At 42.0% G+C, this 21,101-nt stretch overlaps 1 protein-coding gene across 1 annotated transcript in view; it reads left to right on the top strand.

The window, feature by feature from the left end:
- LOC138978536 (prolyl 4-hydroxylase subunit alpha-3-like) overlaps positions 1 to 21,101 on the top strand; it is a 92,305-nt gene that overhangs the window by 17,371 nt on the left and 53,833 nt on the right. Inside the window, exons 7-14 of the mRNA XM_070351281.1 lie at positions 4,328 to 4,492; positions 4,757 to 4,821; positions 5,655 to 5,778; positions 8,400 to 8,453; positions 9,092 to 9,154; positions 10,230 to 10,298; positions 16,790 to 16,889; positions 17,556 to 19,792. Coding sequence (XP_070207382.1) covers positions 4,328 to 4,492; positions 4,757 to 4,821; positions 5,655 to 5,778; positions 8,400 to 8,453; positions 9,092 to 9,154; positions 10,230 to 10,298; positions 16,790 to 16,889; positions 17,556 to 17,662 — 747 coding nt within the window. The 3' untranslated portion in view covers positions 17,663 to 19,792. Of the gene's footprint in view, positions 1 to 4,327; positions 4,493 to 4,756; positions 4,822 to 5,654; positions 5,779 to 8,399; positions 8,454 to 9,091; positions 9,155 to 10,229; positions 10,299 to 16,789; positions 16,890 to 17,555 lie in introns of the transcript that reaches the window.

The raw sequence follows: 21,101 nt of genomic DNA, 5'->3' as shown, positions 1-21,101 counted from the left end.
CTGTGAGACTCAAAGAACAGAGAGTGGTGTGTCTGCCTGTCTGTCTGTCTGTCTATGAGACCCACAGAACAGAAAGTGATGAGTATGTCTGTCTGTCTATGAAATCCGGAATAGATAGACCACGAAGGTTCAAAATGATGGACAAAAGAACCTCAAAAAGTTAACTTCAGTGACGCCTAATCAAAATAAAACGAATAATTTTCTAGTAACTTGATCTATCGATCTCTAAAATGGACGCTTAGCTTCGGATGATAGGTGTACTTCTTCAAACATGGTCAGGAGCAAATTCAAAAGACGTCGCCCTACACATCAGAGAATAAGAAACTACATTAACGGCCTGTGGACTTAGAGAAAACGCATCTCCCTATTGGTATACAAAGACAAGAGAAGACAAAACTACAATAATGGTTTATCGACAAGTAGAAAACAGGCCTCCCTACCAGAGTGCAACGACTCGCCTCATCCACCGACCAGAGCTTGTTTCTTTGTTCTTTTTACCTAAATTCTTGTCCCGTGCTTCATCACGTTTTTGTTTTTTTAATCGTGTGGTAACATAAACTTGGCCAAACAATTATTGCAACAAATTTCAAACACAATTTAAAGCATTAATTCCCGTGTCATTTCATTAAAACTTTATATGCCAGTTACGGCCGTTCACTTGACCTTCAGGAACACCTTTTGGAATAAATATTTCTCTTACAGGGATCACGTGACCGCCGCTAAAGTAAGGGTACCCTCAAAATCGACCAGACAAAAACGGAAGAGCCGAATGAAAAATCGACAAAAAATCACAATAGCCATAACTTTGCCACTTATACGAGAAGAAAGTCAAACCAATTATCTACCCTGAACAGATTGTTTTGTTTTGCTACCTTGCGTATTTCGCGTGCTATGCTATTCCTACTGATGCAGGTGTCGATCGCAAGAGAAAGGACTGTGCTCTTAGTTATTTGCGATCGGCGAAACCTTCATCGAGCTTCGACAGATTGACTGTGCAGTGTTGCCCCTTGAATTGACTCCGGCCAAGGCCACGGTTAGCACATTTTCAAAATAAATGGGGTATGTTTCTCGTGTTGTATCTTCACTCATCGGGGAGACTGATACTATATATATGAACCGTAAGAATGCTGTGAACCCTACACGTATTATGTCCCCATCGTTTGTTTGTTCACATTTGCCCAACATGTTAATTTGCTGCGGGGTTTATGTCGTCTGCTAGGCGGCTAGGGCAATCGAACCACGGCACTGCACTGCAGTCTCATTTCAAAAACAACAATTGCTCGTCCGCACGCATTATTATTATTATTATTATTATTATGGGGAGCTTATATAGCGCAAACCACAACTGTGCTCTCAGCGCTTTACATATTAATTTCTGCCGTTTGAAATGGAATTTTTTACAGACAGACAGACAAACAGACATTTTTTACACACAATATATAACACATTCACATCGACCAGCAAACTTCAAGCCTATTAGGCGAACATTCACCTTTCACGGCCTATTATTCCAAGTCAACGGGTATTTGGTGGACATTTTTATCTATGCCTATACAATTTTGCCAGGAAAGACCCTTTGTCAATCGTGGGATCTTTAACGTGCACACCCCAATGTAGTGTACACGAAGGGACCTCGGTTTTTCGTCTCATCCGAAAGACTAGCACTTGAACCCACCACCTAGGTTAGGAAAGGGGGGAGAAAATTGCGGCCTGACCCAGGGTCGAACACGCAACCTCTCGCTTCCGAGCGCAAGTGCGTTACCACTCGGCCACCCAGTCCATGAGGCAGGCTGGTACAGTGGTCGCCGCTTAATAAAGCCACTTCTGGACCGACGAAAAATGGCTTTAATAAGCGGCGGATTTATTAACCGGCGGTCCAGGAATACGTCATTTTCGAAAGAAAAAAAATCTTCTCGTTTGTTTACGTCACTCAGTCACTTTCTTTCGTCATTTACACTTGTTTTAATCTAAACAAAACTTCACGAAGGATGTTGAACTTTTGTTTTAATTATGTACATGTACGTGTACTTTGATCACTTCGGTACATCAATAATTTCACTGTCACCGTCACGAATCATTACTCGGCAGAGAAGAACGATTTTATGAATGTGTGTTTGTTAGTCTTCTTCCACATCAGAACAAGATAATGTGAGTTTTAGTCACAAACTACGTGATTTCTTAGGGAAAACTGGCTTTAATAAGCGGCGGGTTGGTTTTATTAACCGGCTTTTTCTAATACATAAGATATAGTGATAAATCCGAACCTTCTGAAATCGGCTTTTATAAGCGGCTGGCTCTATTAACCGCGGTTTTATTAAGCGGCGTCCACTGTAATAAGTTTTATACATGGTAAGAACGTTCTTAACCCTACACGTTTTCGATTCCGATTGTTGTTGCCTTGAAATGATAATTCGGAAACCATTCATTTACTGAACTGATGCAGTCGTATTTCAGTGTAGTCTACTATAACAGAGTCGCCGCTTTCAAATGCTGGTCTAGCTGATACGTTATCGGAATAAAAAACGCTCGCGCTGGACCCGAGTACTCTTCAGACTGGTTCGCTCCCCCAGTATGAAAGTTTTTGTCTTGTGCACGTTTAAGACCAAGTGATTGCTCTGTGTGAATTACAGGCATTCCCTTTGCTATATAAATACATTGCATGCGAGCCGAAGATGTGCTTTACAAACAAACACATATACACACTCATACACACACAAACTCATGCACACACACATTCACACACACACACACACACACACACACACACACACACACACACACACACACACACACACTCTCTCTCTCTCTCCCTCACTTTCTCTCTTCCTTACACACACACACACACACACACACACACACACACACACACACACACACACACACGAGTACAGACTCATGCACGCACACACACACACACAAATACACACACACACACAAACACACACACATAGACACACACACACAAACAGTAACACTAACACATGTGCACAAAATCTTGAACACACACACACAGCGCGCGAATGAAAAAAGACTACAAGAGGTATGAAGCCGGCTGGCTTCCCTTCGCTCGTTCATAAAATTAGGTCGCGCAGCACGCGAACTCAGTGGCACACGCAGCGTATGTGTGCTCAGGCCCAGTGACGCTGGCCGTGCCTGGCTGTTCTATTAGCCGAACAGCAGTTCTATCCCACCGCGAATTGCGCCCACCGCCAAGTGTCGTTTTTGTGGATTATTTCGCATTTAGGTCCCAGGTAACATTATGAAGTTTTAATACGATCAATCGGACCTATTATCAAGTTAGTGTATCAACTTTTGAACGAACTGCGCCCAGTAGTTTCCCAGCAATAAGCGGGGATATAGCTCAGTTGGTAGCGCGCTGGATTTGTATTCAGTTGGCCGCTGTCAGCGTGAGTTCGATCCCAGGTTCGGCGGAAATTTATTTCAGAGTCAACTTTGTGTGCAGACTCTCTTCGGTGTCCGAACCCTCCCCCCGTGTACACTACATTGGGTGTGCACGTTAAAGATCCCACGATTGACAAAAGGGTCTTTCCTGGCAAAATTGCTTAGGCACAGTTAATAATTGTCTACCTATACCCGTGTGACTTGGAATAATAGGCCGTGAAAGGTAAATATGCGCCGAAATGGCTGCAATCTACTGGCCGTATAAAATTTCATCTCACACGGCATCACTGCAGAGCGCCTAGAACTGTACCCACGGAATATGCGCGATATAAGCGTCATTGATTGATTGATTGATTAAGTCGAGACAGACAGACAGACAGACAATTAAAGTCTGCTGAGCCCAAGTACTAGCGTACTCGGGGATAACACTTGTGTTTTCTGTTTGCCGCTGGGAATGTTACACTAACTCATCATTTAGTAATGTGGTTAATAAGCTACATGCCACTAACACGGCATATGAGAAGAATCTTTGCAAGTCAAAACGAGAAGAGACCATTGTGGAAGAGACACAGCCTCTTCTATTTTTAGATCAGTGGGAATCACTGTGCCATAGGCGCCTGCGATCTGACAGAAAAAAAACACTTCTGCTTTGAGCCGCAGGAAATTTATGGTTATTTTTTGGTAAAGTGGAGAATATAAGCTACATGTCATTAATTAATTCTGAGGATGAGAGTACAGTCTCCCTTAGGCAAAGGGCGTAAGAATACGCTCTGTGGAAAAGTTAGCGCACTCCAAGAGTGCGCTAACAGATTTAAGCGCATCGCCATTAGCCAATCAACTGGTTCACATCAGTCATGTGACACCAGTACTTACTGACAATTATTATTATTAACGTGCATTATGTGTTGATTCATTGGCTGTGCAGGAGAAGACCCATCCGTGGCATGTGTGTCGCTACAGGACAGCACGGGGGTTGCCCTACCTGCGTTACAAAGAGGAGATCCTGTCCCTCGCTCCCTTCGTCTCTCTTTTCTACAACATTGTTCATGATACCGAGATTGATAACATCAAACAATTCGTCAAAGGAAGGGTAGGTGAAGTGGTGGTGATGGTGGTTGGGGGGGGGGGGGGGCGGTTAGGATGGTGGTGGTGGTGGTTGTGATGATGATGATGATGATGACGATGATGACGATGATGATGATGATTGATGATGATGATGACGACGACGATGACGATGATGATTACGACGACGACAGAAAAACAAATAGTGATCTGTGACTAAAATCAAATCAATTATTGAATGCATTTAGCGAATTCCAGAGCTGGTGACGGAAGTTGATTGTACTGTTTTTAGATGTTCCGGGGACAGGTAGGCCAAGGGAAAGACGCCAAAACTGCCAAGATAAGGACCAGTGATTTGTGAGTTAGCTTTTGTTTATCGATCCTAAAAATATCAAGCGTGTTTACAGGGCTAGCAAATGTGCGTCATTGCTTATACGCAAATGAAACGTTGGCAGCACCTGTATTAATCATTTATCTAATTCTAAAGACATGCGAAGTCTTCATTTTTTTGGACACAAGTAAACAATCCCATGATGAGTTTTAACAATTTTCCCAGAACATTGCGTAACATCTGAACAAATACCTGTAACAATCAAAATGTTACCCGAAGTACGTCTAGTATGTTGGCAAACTATTCTAAAAGTTTCAAAGCAATCCACCCAGTCATTGCTGAAATACAGCGTTGTTTGTCATGATACCCCTCAAAATAGACGCAAAAACTCCCGTTTCTGACCGCTCATGCCATCGACACCTGCATCAGACAAAATACGTAAGCTGGCTAAACTAAACAACATGTTCTGGGTAGATAATTGATCTGACTTTCATTCCGTTTGCAAAAGTTGCATAGTTTTGCCTATTGTGATTTTTCGTCGATTTTTAATTGGTCACTTTTGTCCGGTCGATTTTGAGGGTATTGTTTGAGCGGCGGTCACGTGATCCCTATAGCAGAAATATTAAATCCGAAAGGTGGTTCAGATAGTCAAGTGAACAGCCCTAACTGGCATAGAAAGTTTGAATGAAAAGACACGGGAATTAATGCTTTAATTTGAGTGCGAAATTTATTGGCCAAGTGTATCTATCTATCTATTTATCTATGTCTGTGGACGATTTACAAAACACCTAGCGCCTTCTGTGTTGTTGAACTGCGGACTGCATTTGGGTCAGCAAGTTACGAGTATCACGTGTTCCAGAGGCTGGGTGCACGACCGCGAGCTGGAGACGACCAAGACTGTGTCCCAAAGGGTCAAGGTCATCACGGGGCTAGAGGTCGACCAGAGAGCGCCACTTGGTCCCAGTTCCGCTGAGGCCATGCAGGTAATACAACTTGACACAGAAATACGGTGGAAAGAGAGAGAGGGGGGGGGGAGATTGAGACGAGAAGGTGGGGCAGCGCATAGAAAGACAGGGAGAGACAGACAGATAGCGATAGGAACCAGGGATAAAGACTATATAATGGTGGGCTTCTTGCGCCAAAACCACAGGAATTGCCCACAGGAATGCAGATGCCTAACGTACATCTCCCTCATTAGATCCAAGCTAGAGTATGCAGCGACAGTATGGGACCCATACTACCAGCTGGACGTCGACAGACTTAGAACGAATTCAGCGGCAGTCAGCCCGGTTCATCACAATAGACTACAAGTCCAAGAACCCAGGCTGTGTAACCGACATGCTCAACATCCTGAATCTACCCCCACTGGAAGAACGACGCAGTCAACAACGCATCAGCCTATTCCACAAAATCACCGAGGGTCTGATCCCAGCTTTTCCCCCTGAAGACTTCCTGACACCCGCAACTACATGGCGTAGAAGAATCCGACCAACGACGTTCTGAGGATTCATTACCATAAACATCCTCCAAAGACAGGCGATCAACAACACAAGAGGCTTCAAAGTACCAAACAGCAACACTGAACGGCACAGAAACTCCTTCTTCGTGAAGACTGCACTGGAGTGGAACCAGCTGACCGACAACGCCATCGGCGCCATCACAGCAGACCCCGCCGGCGCAGCACCATCAGCGCCAGGTGGAACACCAACAAGGTCTGCTCCAACTACCTTCTAGTATTAGACAGTAGATTGTTTTAAGCCAGCTTTTTTAACCCTCAGACAGAAATCGTCGGAGCTGGCGGACTGCCCAAACAACAATACAGCCGGGAACAGCACATGAACTTTCAATAAACTTGTTACGGATGAATTTTCAGGTAAGTGTCTGTGTGTATAGAAAATATGCGTGCTCTGCTCTGTTTACTATCTAACTGTTACTCGCACACAACACTCACACAAAGCACAAAGACTAAACACTCTCAATGCCCTTTGCCCTCGTACCTGTAATGAATCATCAACACAACAATACAAATATGTTATTTCTCATGCATTCTACAAATCACTTGCATTCAGAATAAGAAGAATAATATCTTAACACACGTCGGAGACCAACTGTCTCACGTAAGATGAAGTTCTCGTTTCACACACTTCTTCTAACGTTTAGGGTTCCTGCTTAACACAGTGTCACTTTACGCACATCACTTGTCACGTAATACTTAATTGACGACGTCTTCGTCTCACACAATCTTCTCGGCGATTATGGTTCTTCGGTGGCAGTTCACACATTCAGTGACTCCACAATCTTATGATTATGTTTCTTCGGTGGCAGTTCACACGTACAGTGACTCCACAAACTTAAACGGGTACATACCCGGGATCCATACCACCCACGACGAAATACCGCCCGTGGTGGCTATGGGGTGCGGCTCCACCAGTTCCCAATACTCCAGCGCTGTTACAACCTTGCGCTCTCAATCAACGATTCGTAGCGCTAAGGAGGGGATGCCCGTCTCTCTCTCTCCCGCTGTCAAGTGGTACCATCCCTCACTCCGACCGGGGTGCTGCGTAAAAAGTTTAGGCTACCATAAGTCTCAATTCTTAGATAAACTTTTCTACGAAATAATACTGCTATTCTTTCTCAATACTGTTCAACTATCCGTCCACTAACTTATGCGGATATATTATTTACACCAGCTCATTTACAAGTAACTTCATTACCAAAAGAACATACGACCTTCCTTTTCAAAATGGCTGACACAGCGGCTCACGCTTCTCCAACCCAATTTACAACATGACTCTCACAGTCATTTCACCCGTCAATATTACTGAGTAAAATACAATTCAATAAATACCTGTATCTTTACAGCATAGAACCCACATGGTTCGTCCACAACACTAGTCTTACGGTGTTTGACCTCAGTGTTCGGTGAGCAGCGTTATAGCCCAACGCGGAGACATCAGTCAAAAACACGTCTGTCCTCTGCGACTGTCAGGCACGCTCTACTCTTTACGTCCCACAAAGCTAACCTCTTTTTCTCCCATTGGCCACAGCAGCCAATGGAAATACGCCTTACAAAAATAGGTCACGCAGTCAAGCCGTGATACTACAAGTATGGCAAGCCAATCTGTACACATTTGTTTAAACCATCCAATACTGAATTATGTACAATCCATTTGTCACAAAACTGAAGAGCAAGAAAGGGAGGCACAATTTTACCATCACTATGCTCAAAATATAGAGGTGGCTCTCAAATAGGCGTCTCCCAGTTTCCATTGCGACGATAGCCAACACTGGCTCCTGCAACATACCTATACCAGAGATCCAGGTATAAGAGGGACTGAGAAAGGGTTGGGGGGGGGGCAATGGGGCTGGAAAGAGGGGGAGAAAGGAAGAGACACTGAAAGAAACGAAATGAGAGCTGGTAATGTGTTTATGTGTGTTTCCGAATGTCAGTCTGTCTACGATCGTGTGTGTGCCAGTGTGTGTGTGTGTGTGTGATTCTTACTCGCGTACACAACACGCACTATTCAGAGACCTGTGCACGGTTAATAGTGACTGAGTTGTACAAAACAAGAGACAAGCCGACATTTTTCAACACATTTTGCAGGTTGTGAACTACGGTCTCGGGGGACATTACGACGCACATATGGATCCTTTTGAGGCAAGTCTCTCTCTCTGTCTCTGTCTCCCTCTGTCTCCCTCTGTCTCTCTCTGTCTCTCTCTCTCTCTCTCTCTCTTTCTCTCTCTCTCTATCTCTCTCTCTCTCTCTCTCTCTCTCTCTCTCTCTCTCTCTCTCTCTCTCGGCTAATTGTTTTAAAACAAATATTTTAGCAAATTACATTTGGATGGTTTGTTATCTTTTCAATCTTTCACAGTTGCAATGGCTGTGAATTTGTTTTTTATTTTGGATTCAGCCAATCATGTTTGTGTTAATTGTATTATGTTATGATCTACGCCGTTAAAATCTTCCCACCATTCTGTCACCATAGTGGAACGTCAAGGAACTCTATTCTACCAGAAGTGTTGCTAGCTGCGAGCTTTCCACTCTGAGGAAGCGACCCGATTTTGCAGCAATGGGATGAAGTATGAAAATTATGAAAAGAAAATGAAATGATTATGCTCCCCTGAAAGCGGCGTATGGCTGCCTGAATGGCGGGGTAAAAACGATTATGCACGTAAAACCCCACTCGTGCAACAACAATGTAAGAGTGTACGTGGGAGTTTTGCCCATGAACGCAGAAAAAGAAGACTGATGATTATGCAAAACCATGTTCTTCACTTTGTCCTTGTCACGTGCAGAATCCCTCAACCTGTGGTATGTTAAAACAATCCGGGAACCGGATAGCTACCTTCCTCATGTATGTAAGTATTTCGTCTATCTGTGTATCTCGGTTATTATCTGTCTGTCCACATATCTGGGCACATGGACTGGGTGGCCGAGTGGTAACGCACTTGCGCTCGGAAGCGAGAGGTTGCGTGTTCGACCCTGGGTCAGGCCGCAATTTTCTCCCCCCTTTCCTAACCTAGGTGGTGGGTTCAAGTGCTAGTCTTTCGGATGAGACGAAAAACCGAGGTCCCTTCGTGTACACTACATTGGGGTGTGCACGTTAAAGATCCCACGATTGACAAAAGGGTCTTTCCTGGCAAAATTGTATAGGCATAGATAAAAATGTCCACCAAAATACCCGTTTGACTTGGAATAAAGGCCGTGAAAGGTGAATGCTCGCCTAATAGGCTACTGAACTTTACTGGCCGATGTGAATGCGTTATATATTGTGTGTAAAAAATGTCTGTTTGTCTGTCTGTCTGTAAAAAATTCCATTTCAAACGGCAGAAATTAATATGTAAGCGCCTAGGGCTATATCTAGATTAGGCGCATAAAAATGATCACAATAATAATAATAATAATATCTGTCTGAATCTCCGCGTCTCTCCGTCTCAGTGTCTGTCTGTCTGTCTGTCTGTCTGTCTGTTTGTCTGTCTGTCTGTCTGGATGTAAGGACAGGATGTAAAAAGAGGGGTAGTCTTTAACCTCTATCCCTGTAAAATAAAGTTCCATCATGATCTCTCTCCGTGTCTGTCTGTCTGTCTGTCTGGCTGTCTCTGTCTCTCTCTTTCTCTCTCCACCTATGGTTGCATGTTAGTGTCAAGAAATATGCACGAATGCACTCCCATTATTGTTCTTGATAGGCGTAGTGGTGGTGGTAGTGGTGTGTGTAGGGGGGGGGGCTCCTTTTTAATACCCTACTTGTTTAACATCATGTTACACTGTCTACTCGTGTATCAGTAGTTTCCAACACTAACGTGTCTAATTGTCAATGTGTTGCATGGCCAGTTGACCGATGTGGAAAACGGGGGCGGCACTATGTCCTGAGTACTCGTGTATCAGTAGTTTCCAACACTAACGTGTCTAATTGTCAATGTGTTGCATGGCCAGTTGACCGATGTGGAAAAGGGGGGCAGCACTGTGTTCCTCAACTCGGCCATCTCTGTCTCGCCCATCAAGGTGCGTGTGCTACGAATCAAAGACTCCATCTTTATGACAAGACATACAAACCATGCAACACAAATATCCCCCATCATGCTAAAGGGGGATAATCAATAAAAACGCCTTTTCCTTCAGCTCCAGATCACTTGCTGGACTTAAAATGTCGGACGCAAGAGTGAAAAGCAAACTGCATAGCGTCACATCGTTTGAGAATTATGCGTTTGCTTAAGCATTTCTCAAACGGTTTCATTTAAACTGTACAATAGCCGCCATTTATATGTAATTTTCTAGAAAACTGTAAACACCACTATAAGCATTATGCTTGTTGTTGTTTACTCAATATGCGTTTTTTTGTAAATAATGCACAAACGTTGAATAAAACAGTTTAAACCAAACGGTCCATTGCAGTGGTTGTTCCTGCTTTGTCATAAACTCATGTATGGCTGAAGCCGAAATGTATTTATTGTTCTACTTCTACGTTTGTGGATTGCAGCTCCAACGTGTATAAATTCGTTGTTGTTGTTGGGTGCGCGCGCGCGCGTGTGTGTGTGTGTGTGTGTGTGTGTGTGTGTGTGTGTGTGTGTGTGTGTGTGTGTGTGTGTGTGTGTGTACATATACCGTGTATTTTCTCCTCTTCAATAGTTAAGATAGACATATTCCGTTTTCAGGGGAATGAGTGTAAACGGTAACGAAGGTATATTCTCTGAATGCTCTAGCACTTTTTGCCTCTGCGTTTTCACTGCAGTTATTATCCTGTCTTTTGCAAGGAATTTCACCGCAAGAGCCGAGTTGTACGTCTCTCAAAATAGAACTTCCAGGAATGTCAGTTAAACTCTATATGTACGTAACTATAAAATTATTAAACAAATCCCCCCCCCCCCCCAAAAAAAAAAAAAAAAAAAAAGCTATGCATAATAATTATCAAGTTCTCAAAAATCGAAATCTTTCAACATCACCAAAATCAAAAATGAACGGCAAACAAGCAAAAAGATTCTTTTCACGTTAGCCAAACTGTAGTCTAACAAGAATCCCTGTGAATGTGTTGCATATAGTGTTGGGGAAATGTTTATATATTGATTTGGGGGGGGGGGGTTCATTTGCTGAAACTCCCATTTACCCGAAACGTGTTTTGCACAAGCGATTTTTTACGTCTATGACCGTTTCCCATCCTCCCCCCTCCCCCTCCCCCCCTCCCCCCCCCCCCCACCGCCACTTAGGCAGCCATACATGTACTCCGTTTTGGGGGGTTAATATATTGATAAGTAGTGTGGTATTAAGACGGGCACAACGACCTTGTGGATAATACTCCGTCACGGCGGAGGGCTGACCGTGCACCCAAAAGCGGACTCAACCAAATCGGTATTTTTTGAAAGCTTGGGGCCTGCCGAACATAAAAATCGATGTTAACAAGAAATATTCAAGGGCGCACTTTCTCTTTTCAGTCAAAATTCAACTATACCCTGAAGAGTGATGCACGAGCATTTCAGACGCTTGCCTCTGAAAAAAGAAGTTCTCAGCCAAATTACGAACTCAAACTGGTACGTTTTACATATAAATGTGTTAGTTGGTATCTTTTGATTATCACAAAACAATTTGCGACTGCTTTGGCCGAGGATGCTGGTGACAGTATCATTATTATGAACCCTACCCTAAATCCAGGAAAGACGTCGTCCAAAATGTAGGTAAGTTTTGATTAAAAATAAATTCACACAAGACTAGTATTGTTGTTTGGCTTCAATGGATATATTTTCGTCATGTATGATGTCTTTACATAATATCTGTAAAATATGAATGGATTTGAACCATATACTATGTCACTATGACCTTCCAATCTTCCTAACCCCCAGCCCAGTAAAGCGTGCGAGACGTTTCCTGAAAAAATGTCGCTTTGTGGTGCGAGTTCAGTGTGACATGATTAGTTTCCAGAACCCCATTTCTGACTTTCGAAGTTTATCTACATACATTTAGCAATGCACGAGCAAAATATGACAACTTTATGGTGCCTTTTGGTTTAATGCTATGGTAAAAAATCCTAGTGATAGTGTTTACAGCTTGAAACATAACAGAGGGGAGTAGTCTTCCTCAATCTGGTTCAGAGCATAATGTATTTCTATTTTCAGAGGTAGCATTATTTCTGATAAGAGATAGAGCCAATATAATGATGCTGAATATTTGAAAAATGAACTTTGTGACTCATCTGAGTAGCAAGAGAGCCTTCGTGATCGTCAGCGTAAGGCTGGCTGTCTTCAAGGCAATTCCTAGATGAACAACTTAACACTGCGTTCGATTATTTGCCCGTTTCTTAAGCTAGAGCTTTGAAACTTTACACGCGTCTAGGGCTACATAAACGCTTTACAATACATACAATATAGTTGACTCTCGCGTTATTTAAAGGTCACAACAAGGTCATTACCAGGCAAAAACGAGGGAAAACCGAGGGAAAGTGCCATTTTCTGCAACTGTTTGTTAGAAAAAGCTTTCAAATTCAATTATTTTGGGGGGATTAACGCATCTCTAGACATGACAATCATCCGATTATCAGACATCAATTGTGGAGGTCACGACAAGGTCATTACCAGGCAAAAACGAGGGAAAACCAAGGGAAAATACCATTTTCTGCAACTTGTGTGAAAGTAAAAGCTTTCAAACTCCATCTTCTTCTGGTATTGGCGCATCTCTAGGCATGACAATCATCTGATTAACAGTCCTCAATTTTCAAGGTCACAACCAGGTCATTACCAGATAGAACCGAGAGAAAACCGAGAAAAAATACCATTTTCTATAACTTTTTTGTAAGTAAGAGCTTATAAACTCTATCTTCTTCTGGGATTAGCGCTGATTTCTATGACCCTGAAGTCCGAGGAAAGTTTTCTTGGCCCATGCCAAGTTTGAAGGTCATGACAAGGTCAAGTTTACACGTTTTCTATTTGTGTTCGGCTATTTTCTAAGCTAAAGCTGTTGAGGCAGATTCATGACATCTTCCTTCGCCCACAGGGGCTCTAGGGGGGTGGGCGGGGCTGGATGTAATAGGGGTAGAAGAGAAGGGGAGAGAGAAGAAAAAGTCAATGTTAAGGTGTTCATCTACCGATAGCCTTGCGGTCTGCAAGCCTGACTCTGAGGATCACACCGGCTGTCCTGGCACTCAGACGAGTCATAAAGTTGATATAATTTCCGTCGTTTTACCCAGTAATGACCTTGTTGTGTGACCTTTAAATATTACGAGAGTCAACAATATTTGTTTCATGTCTTATAATCCCCTAGACGTGTGTAAAATCCCATCCTTGTCATGACCTTCAAACATTGCATGGGTCAAGAAAACTTTCCAAAGACTTCAGGGTCATTGAAATCAGCGCTAATCCTAGAAGAAGATGGAGTTTATAAGCTCTTACTTACAAAAAAGTTGCAGAAAATGGTATTTTCCTTCGGTTTTTCATCGGTTTTATCTGGTAATGACCTTGTTGTGACCTTGAAAATTGAGGACTGTTAATCAGATGATTGTCATGCCTAGAGATGCGCCAATACCAGAAGAAGATGGAGTTTGAAAGCATTTACTTACACACAAGTTGCAGAAAATGGTATTTTCCCTCGGTTTTCCCCGGTAATGACCTTGTCGTGACCTCCACAATTCATGACTGTTAATCAGATGATTGTCATGTCTAGAGATGCGCTAATCCCAGGAAACAATTGAATTTGAAAGTTCATTCTTACAAACAGTTACAGAAAATGGTACTTTCCCTCGGTTTTTCTTCGGTTTTACCTGGTAATGACCTTGTTGTGTGACCTTTAAATATTACGAGAGTCAACAATATTTGCGTTATGTCTCATAAATCCCAAGACGTGTGTAAAGTTGTAATTAAGCTTTAGCTTCGAAAATAGCTGACGTCCAGAAAGTATTTTATTTGACCGTAAAAGATATTCCCAAATAGAAAACTTGTAAATTTGACCTTGTCATGACCTTCAAAGTAGGCATGGGTCAAGAAAACTTTCCTCGGACTTCAGGGTCATTGAAATCAGCGCTAATCCCAGAAGAAGATGGAGTTTATAAGCTCTTACTTACAAAAAAGTTATAGAAAATGGTATTTTCCCTCGGTTTTCTCTCGGTTCTATCTGGTAATGACCTTGTTGTGACCTTGAAAATTGAGGACTGTTAATCAGATGATTGTCATGCCTAGAGGTGCGCCAATACCAGAAGAAGATGGAGTTTGAAAGCTTTTACTTACACACAAGTTGCAGAAAATGTTATTTTCCCTCGGTTTTCCCTCGTTTTTACCCGGCAATGACCTTGTCGTGACCTCCACAATTGATGTCTGATAATCGGATGATTGTCATGTCTAGAGATGCGTTAATCCCAGGAAACAATTGAATTTGAAATCTTTTTCTTGCAAACAGTTGCAGAAAATGGTACTTTCCCTCGGTTTTCCCTCGTTTTTGCCTGGTAATGACCTTGTTGTGACCTTTAAATAACGCGAGAGTCAACTATATTTTACGTATTGTAAAGCGTACATGTAGCCCTAGACGCGTGTAAAGTCTCAAAGCTCTAGCTTAAGAAACGGGCGAATAATCGAACGCAGTGTTAAGTTGTTCATCTAGGAATTGCCTTGAAGACAGCCAGCCTTACGAAGGCTCTCTTGCTACTCAGATGAGTCACAAAGTTCATTTTTCAAATATTCAGCATCATTATATTGGCTCTATCTCTTATCAGAAATAATGCTACCTCTGAAAATAGAAATACATTATGCTCTGAACCAGATTGAGGAAGACTATTCCCATCTGTTATGTTTTGTTTCAAGCTGTAAACACTATCACTAGCAATTTTACCATAGCATTAAACCAAAAGGCACCATTAAGTTGTCATATTTTGCTCGTGCATTGCTAAATGTATGTAGATAAACTTCGAAAGTCAGAAATGGGGTTCTGGAAACTAATCATGTCACACTGAACTCGCACCACAAAGCGACATTTTTTCAGGAAACGTCTCGCACGCTTTACTGGGCTGGGGGTTAGGAAGATTGGAAGGTCATAATGACATAGTATATGGTTCAAATCCATTCATATTTTACAGATATTATGTAAAGACATCATACTTGACGAAAATATATCCATTGAAGCCAAACAACAATACTAGTCTTGTGTGAATTTATTTTTAATCAAAACTTACCTACATTTTGGACGACGTCTTTCCTGGATTTAGGGTAGGGTTCATAATAAGGATACTGTCACCAGCATCCTCGGCCAAAGCAGTCGCAAATTGTTTTGTGATAATCAAAAGATACCAACTAACACATTTATATGTAAAACGTACCAGTTTGAGTTCGTAATTTGGCTGAGAACTTCTTTTTTCAGAGGCAAGCGTCTGAAATGCTCGTGCATCACTCTTCAGGGTATAGTTGAATTTTGACTGAGAAGAGAAAGTGCGCCCTTGAATATTTCTTGTTAACATCGATTTTTATGTTCGGCAGGTCCCAAGCTTTCAAAAAATACCCATTTGATAGAGTCCGCTTTTGGGTGCACGGTCAGCCCTCCGCCGTGACGGAGTATAAGACATCGGCCTCCCAAGCGGAGGGTCATGGGTTCGAATCCAAGCGTCGCCTGGTGGAGATGTTTCCAATCTCCTGGGTCAACTTATGTGCTGACCCAGGGCCGGACTACCGGGGGGGTTATGGGGGTTGCGCAACCTCCCCCCCCCCCCCCTAGCCTAAACATGTACCTTACTTATTTTTTTTATTTTTTATTATTGCTTATTTTATGCCGTTTCATGCAAGGAGCGACTATTTTCCTATCTCAGAATATGACCTACCCATCAGCTTCAGGGGGCTTCGCCCCCTGACCCCCACAACGAGGGGGGGGGGGGTTCTAGGGTTTCCGGACCCCCCCCCCCCCAGCCAAATAAAAAAAAATATTGAATGAGGTATGCATTTCTTTATTTTACATTGAGTTTCAATTTTTGGGGTATTAATCAGTGACAAAATCTGCTGCTTGAAACTGGTAATGATCATCCTCAGAATGCACCAGATTGCACCATTTTGCATCCCTTTTTTTCAACATTTTCCGGGGGGGGGGGGCATGCCCCCGGACCCCCCTAGCAAGCTAGGCGCTTTGCGCCGTCGGCTCGGCGCTTCGCGCCTTCACACCCATATCTTCACAATATACTTTTGAAAAAAACCACCCATAAAATGAACTGATCCGTCCCTGCCGCCAGGGGGGACATCCCCCTGGGCCACCACTGGCAACCCCCCCCCCCCTCCTCTTCGCCTAGTCCGGCCCTGTGACCTGCTAGTGCCTTGACCCCCATTGGGTGTACACACAAGCACAAAACCAAGTGCGCACGGAAAAGATCCTGTAATCCATGTCAGAGTTCGGTGGGTTACACAAAAATACCCAGCATGCATCCCCTGAAAGCGGCGTATGGCTGTCTGAAAGGCGGGGTAAAAACCGTCATATACGTAAAAGCCGTGGGAGTTTCAGCCCATGACAGAATGAGAAGAAGTGTAGTGTTGTCTTGTCAACAGGGCATGGCACTCTTCTGGTACAACTACGCCCCAGCTATGGAGGAAGAGGATAAACTGACAAAACACGCTGGCTGCCCGGTACTGATTGGACAAAAATGGAGTACGTATGTCACACAATGTATGGCACCTGCCATTGCTTGCTGTAATTTGTAGATCTATTCAAACATATGATTCAAGATGCATTTTAATAAAAATAAAAATGAAGATGCGTTTGAAAAGAAGACGAGCAACAAGGAAGATCAGAAAAGTAATGATAATATGAAATCGGAAACAGATAGACTAACGTTCCAAAATCTAGACAGAAAAAGAAAGAAGGCTTAGTTTATCGGAACGTTCAATTCACAACATACCCAAACATAAGGAAAGTTATGATCAAAAATAAGACTTACGGCCTTCCGAAAAAGACAAAAAAGTGATAATGATAATGCGTGTAAAAATAAAACGTTCGTCAATAATGCTTTTCAGTTTCATCACAAAGCGGGTGCATTACTCTGTTTCTTTTGCACGCACTAACATCCTGACACTCACACAGACAGACAGACACACACACACACACACACACACACACACACACACACACACACACACACACACACACACACACACACACACACACACACACAGAGTTCCATCCACTGGAAAGAGAGATTGAGGAACACAAACAGAAAAATATATAGAAAAACAAAACAAAACACCTGCATAGCCGGCGGTCATTATTGCATTAATCGGCAAGATACTTATACAGAATTACTTTGGTTTATTGCAGTCGCTAACAAGTGGCTATGGACGTACGGCAACACGTTCAGGAGACCCTGCGGACCGCATCCGGAATCCACACAGTTGGATGTTGAACGAATTCTGACCCACGACTAGGCTTCAAACAACGCCCTCCCTTTTGGCACAGAGTAGTGGCGCATCACATCATTTTTGAGGGGGGGTCCAAATTTCTTTTATGGACAGATCGACGACGCCAAGCGTTTAGTTCAGGGTGCGAAGCACCTGAAACTCCCAGGTGGGTCAGGGGGCATGCCGGAAAATGTTGATAAAAACAAGGAAAATGGAGCAATGGCGACGTCGGGCTACAAATTACCCAAGTACCATCCAAAACCGTCATTAAGAAGACAAAGGCCAGCTCCTAAGAGGGTCCGGGAACTTTGATAAATACAAGGAAAATGGAGCAATCTGAGCTATCATGAGGGCCCCAAAGGGGGGGTATCATCACGATCACGGGAAGGGAAATTTTAGCTTTCACGATCACAGCTACCTTGATTTTTGTTTTCACGATCACAAACACCTAGACGAATAGAGGATCATAGAGTGATACAGCTGTGAAAAATGTACGTTGAAAATAAAATGCTTTGCAATAATGCCCATCACGATCACGAAAACAAATGACGATCACGATCACGAGACTTGATTTTTTTTGTCATCACGGATCACATGCAAAGTCCCATCACGATCACAGAAATGGAAATTTCGGCAATCACGGTCACAGAAAGGTCAAAAAACACCAATCACGATCACGATTTTAAACCCTTTGGGACCCTCAATCATGTTTTCTTTATTTCAAATTCATTTTTAAAAAGAAAATTAAGCGGGTGGGTGGGTTCCGGGGTTTCCGGATACCCCGGGAACCCTCCCCACCCCCCCCCCCTGGATCAGACCCTGCAGAGTATACAGTGGAACTCCCCAGTGAAGACCTCTATAAATGTCAGAAAACCAGATCTTAAAAAGGAGGGATTCTAAAATGAGGTAAATCTACAGAGCTTATGAACAGAAAATGTGAAAAATCAAGATTTTAAAATGGAGGTTGTTTTAAAAGGGGAGTTCCACGGTATGAGGTATTTTCCCACATGGCGTTTTGAGGGAAGACAATTTGCTGACTGATACACGTACGTGTACTTTTGTTTGTGTATGCGTGTGTGCTTGCGTGTGTTGGAACAAGTATGTGCTGGGTGCATTTTCAATACGTGTGGGGTATGCTACTGAAAAGAGAAACTGAAATATGCTCATCGAGATATTTATTTATTTTTGTGAATTATTTTTGTGATGCCTTATTTATTTTCATGATCGTCAAGAAGTCCAAACTGCTCTGCAATGACTGATTATATATTCTGCAGTAAACATGCACTTTGTTTTGAGATTTATTTTGTTCCTGTTGTTGTTTTCATGATGAGTAATTTATTTTAAAATAGTTGAGGGTCAAGATCTCACTGTGGAGTCTTTCACCAGTCTTTCTGTTGATCCAACTGATTTCCACATGTTGTTTCTTGTCTTGTGTGTTTGTTGTAAGGGGTTACCATCACTAGCTTGGCTTGTTAAGATACCTTAACTTATTGTTATGTGATTTTGGCTTGTTAAGATACCTGAACTTATTGTTATGTTCTTTCTTTCTTTCTTTCTTTATTTGGTGTTTAACGTCGTTTTCAACCATTCAAGGTTATTATTGTTATGTGATTTTGGCTTGTTAAGATACCTGGACTTATTGTCATGTGATTTTGGCTTGTTAAGATACCTGAACTTATTGTCATGTGATACAAATAAAAATCCAAAAATAGATAGACTGCCATTAACGTTCCAAAATTCAGAATAAAAAAACAAGAAAGGTATGTTGTTGGAACGTTTAATTATTGACAATATTAATTAATAATAATAATTCAAAGTTCCAACAACATACCATTTTTTGAGAGAACGAAATTGATTATATTGAACATTTTTTTTACTTTTGCCCGAAAATTATGTCCATTTGGAAATGCGTTGAGGATAAAGTGAATTGTAAATATAATATGATTATTAAAATTACCGTGAAGGAAGTTTTTTTGGGCGTACTTGAAAATTCACAAAGTTCCAAGGCACTAATAAGTTATGTGAACTATTTGATTGTGATAGCCAAAATGTGTGTTGGTATTTATAGATATGGCTCCCCTCTGGATATTGTATGCATTTTTGAGAGGGAATTGTTATATAGAAAAGTTGTTTAAAATACATTTAGATATAGTAATGTTAATGTTATAGTAAAAAAAAAAAAAAGAAAAAAAAAAACAAATAAAAAAACATACCATTTTTTGTTCTGTGATACAGTTGTTATGTCAAATGTGTGTGTGTGTGTGTGTGTGTGTGTGTGTGTGTGTGTGTGTGTGTGTGTGTGTGTGTGTGTGTGTGTGTTTGTGTGCATGTGTGTGTGTGTGTGTGCATGCATGCGTTTATATGAAAGGTATAACAAAAAAATCAGTTGAGGTAAAAAAAATGTTGCAATATTTTGGTGCCCAGTTTATATGGTATTGGTTCACATGTTTTTTTCAAAGCAAATAAAACATTGCCTGGGAAGGTTCACTGCCTTTCTTCCTGGCGCCCTCTACGGTGGATATCCTTCATTCTAGATCATTCAAACTCACAAGAAAGCACAGTAAAGATCGAATTCAAGAACAGACATTTTATATCCACTCTTCATAATTTTCACAAATTGATCACACAAAATGTTAGTGTCACAGCAATAACTTCTCCAGAAACAACATTTTCATTCTGGAAAGAATTCAATACCAAGTATCTTTCACTCACACATTGCTGTCAACTATTATGATATCAATCACAGCGTACCCCCGACATAAGCCATCTCATTTGAAGAAAACTACCATTACAGTGGTACCTGTGAAGACAGGACACCTTTGGTTCCATTCACTGAAACTATACCTACACTACAGGTGACCTCTCAGGACAGGTATACAGTGGAACCAATTCTCCCCCCACCCCCCCCAATTTTAGACTAGATTTTAAGACGTTCTTACCATCAGGCCTGTTTTTTCTTTTTCCCTTTTGAGACTTGCTCCCTTTTACTACCTGATTTAGTCATCATTTGGGCAGTCTTCAAAGAATGGGGGGGGGGGGAGGATTATTGTGTTGCTCATTCATGACAAAACACATTCACGAAACAAAACAAGCTGATAGCATTAAAAAAAAACCTTGCAATCATGAGAAGAAAACAAATCAGGCACTGAAATCATTCAAATTCTCTGGCTCTGTCATTAACAAATATCTGCCTGGGGGTAAATAAAACAGAGCCGCAAGCATTACAGACAAAACAATTACCTGAGAAAATATAAATTTATGCATGTAGTCTTTCCAATATGCACAAGCAAGTACTCCTATATTTGATACCAGCTGTTCAATCCAATACCAACCACACAACAAATGCTAGCATGACTGGGTAGAAAAGCTTATAAGATCTCGCATATTCATGAAATACAAAAACAATTTGAACTTGATCAAAAGTAATTACAAGTTCAAAAAATCTACAACAAAGATGTCATTTGCA

This window comes from Littorina saxatilis, linkage group LG10 (assembly GCF_037325665.1).
Source record: "Littorina saxatilis isolate snail1 linkage group LG10, US_GU_Lsax_2.0, whole genome shotgun sequence".
In the NCBI taxonomy this organism is placed as follows: Eukaryota; Metazoa; Mollusca; class Gastropoda; order Littorinimorpha; family Littorinidae; genus Littorina; species Littorina saxatilis.
Note: the sequence above shows the minus strand (reverse complement) of the source record. Positions and strands in the feature narration are given on the sequence as shown.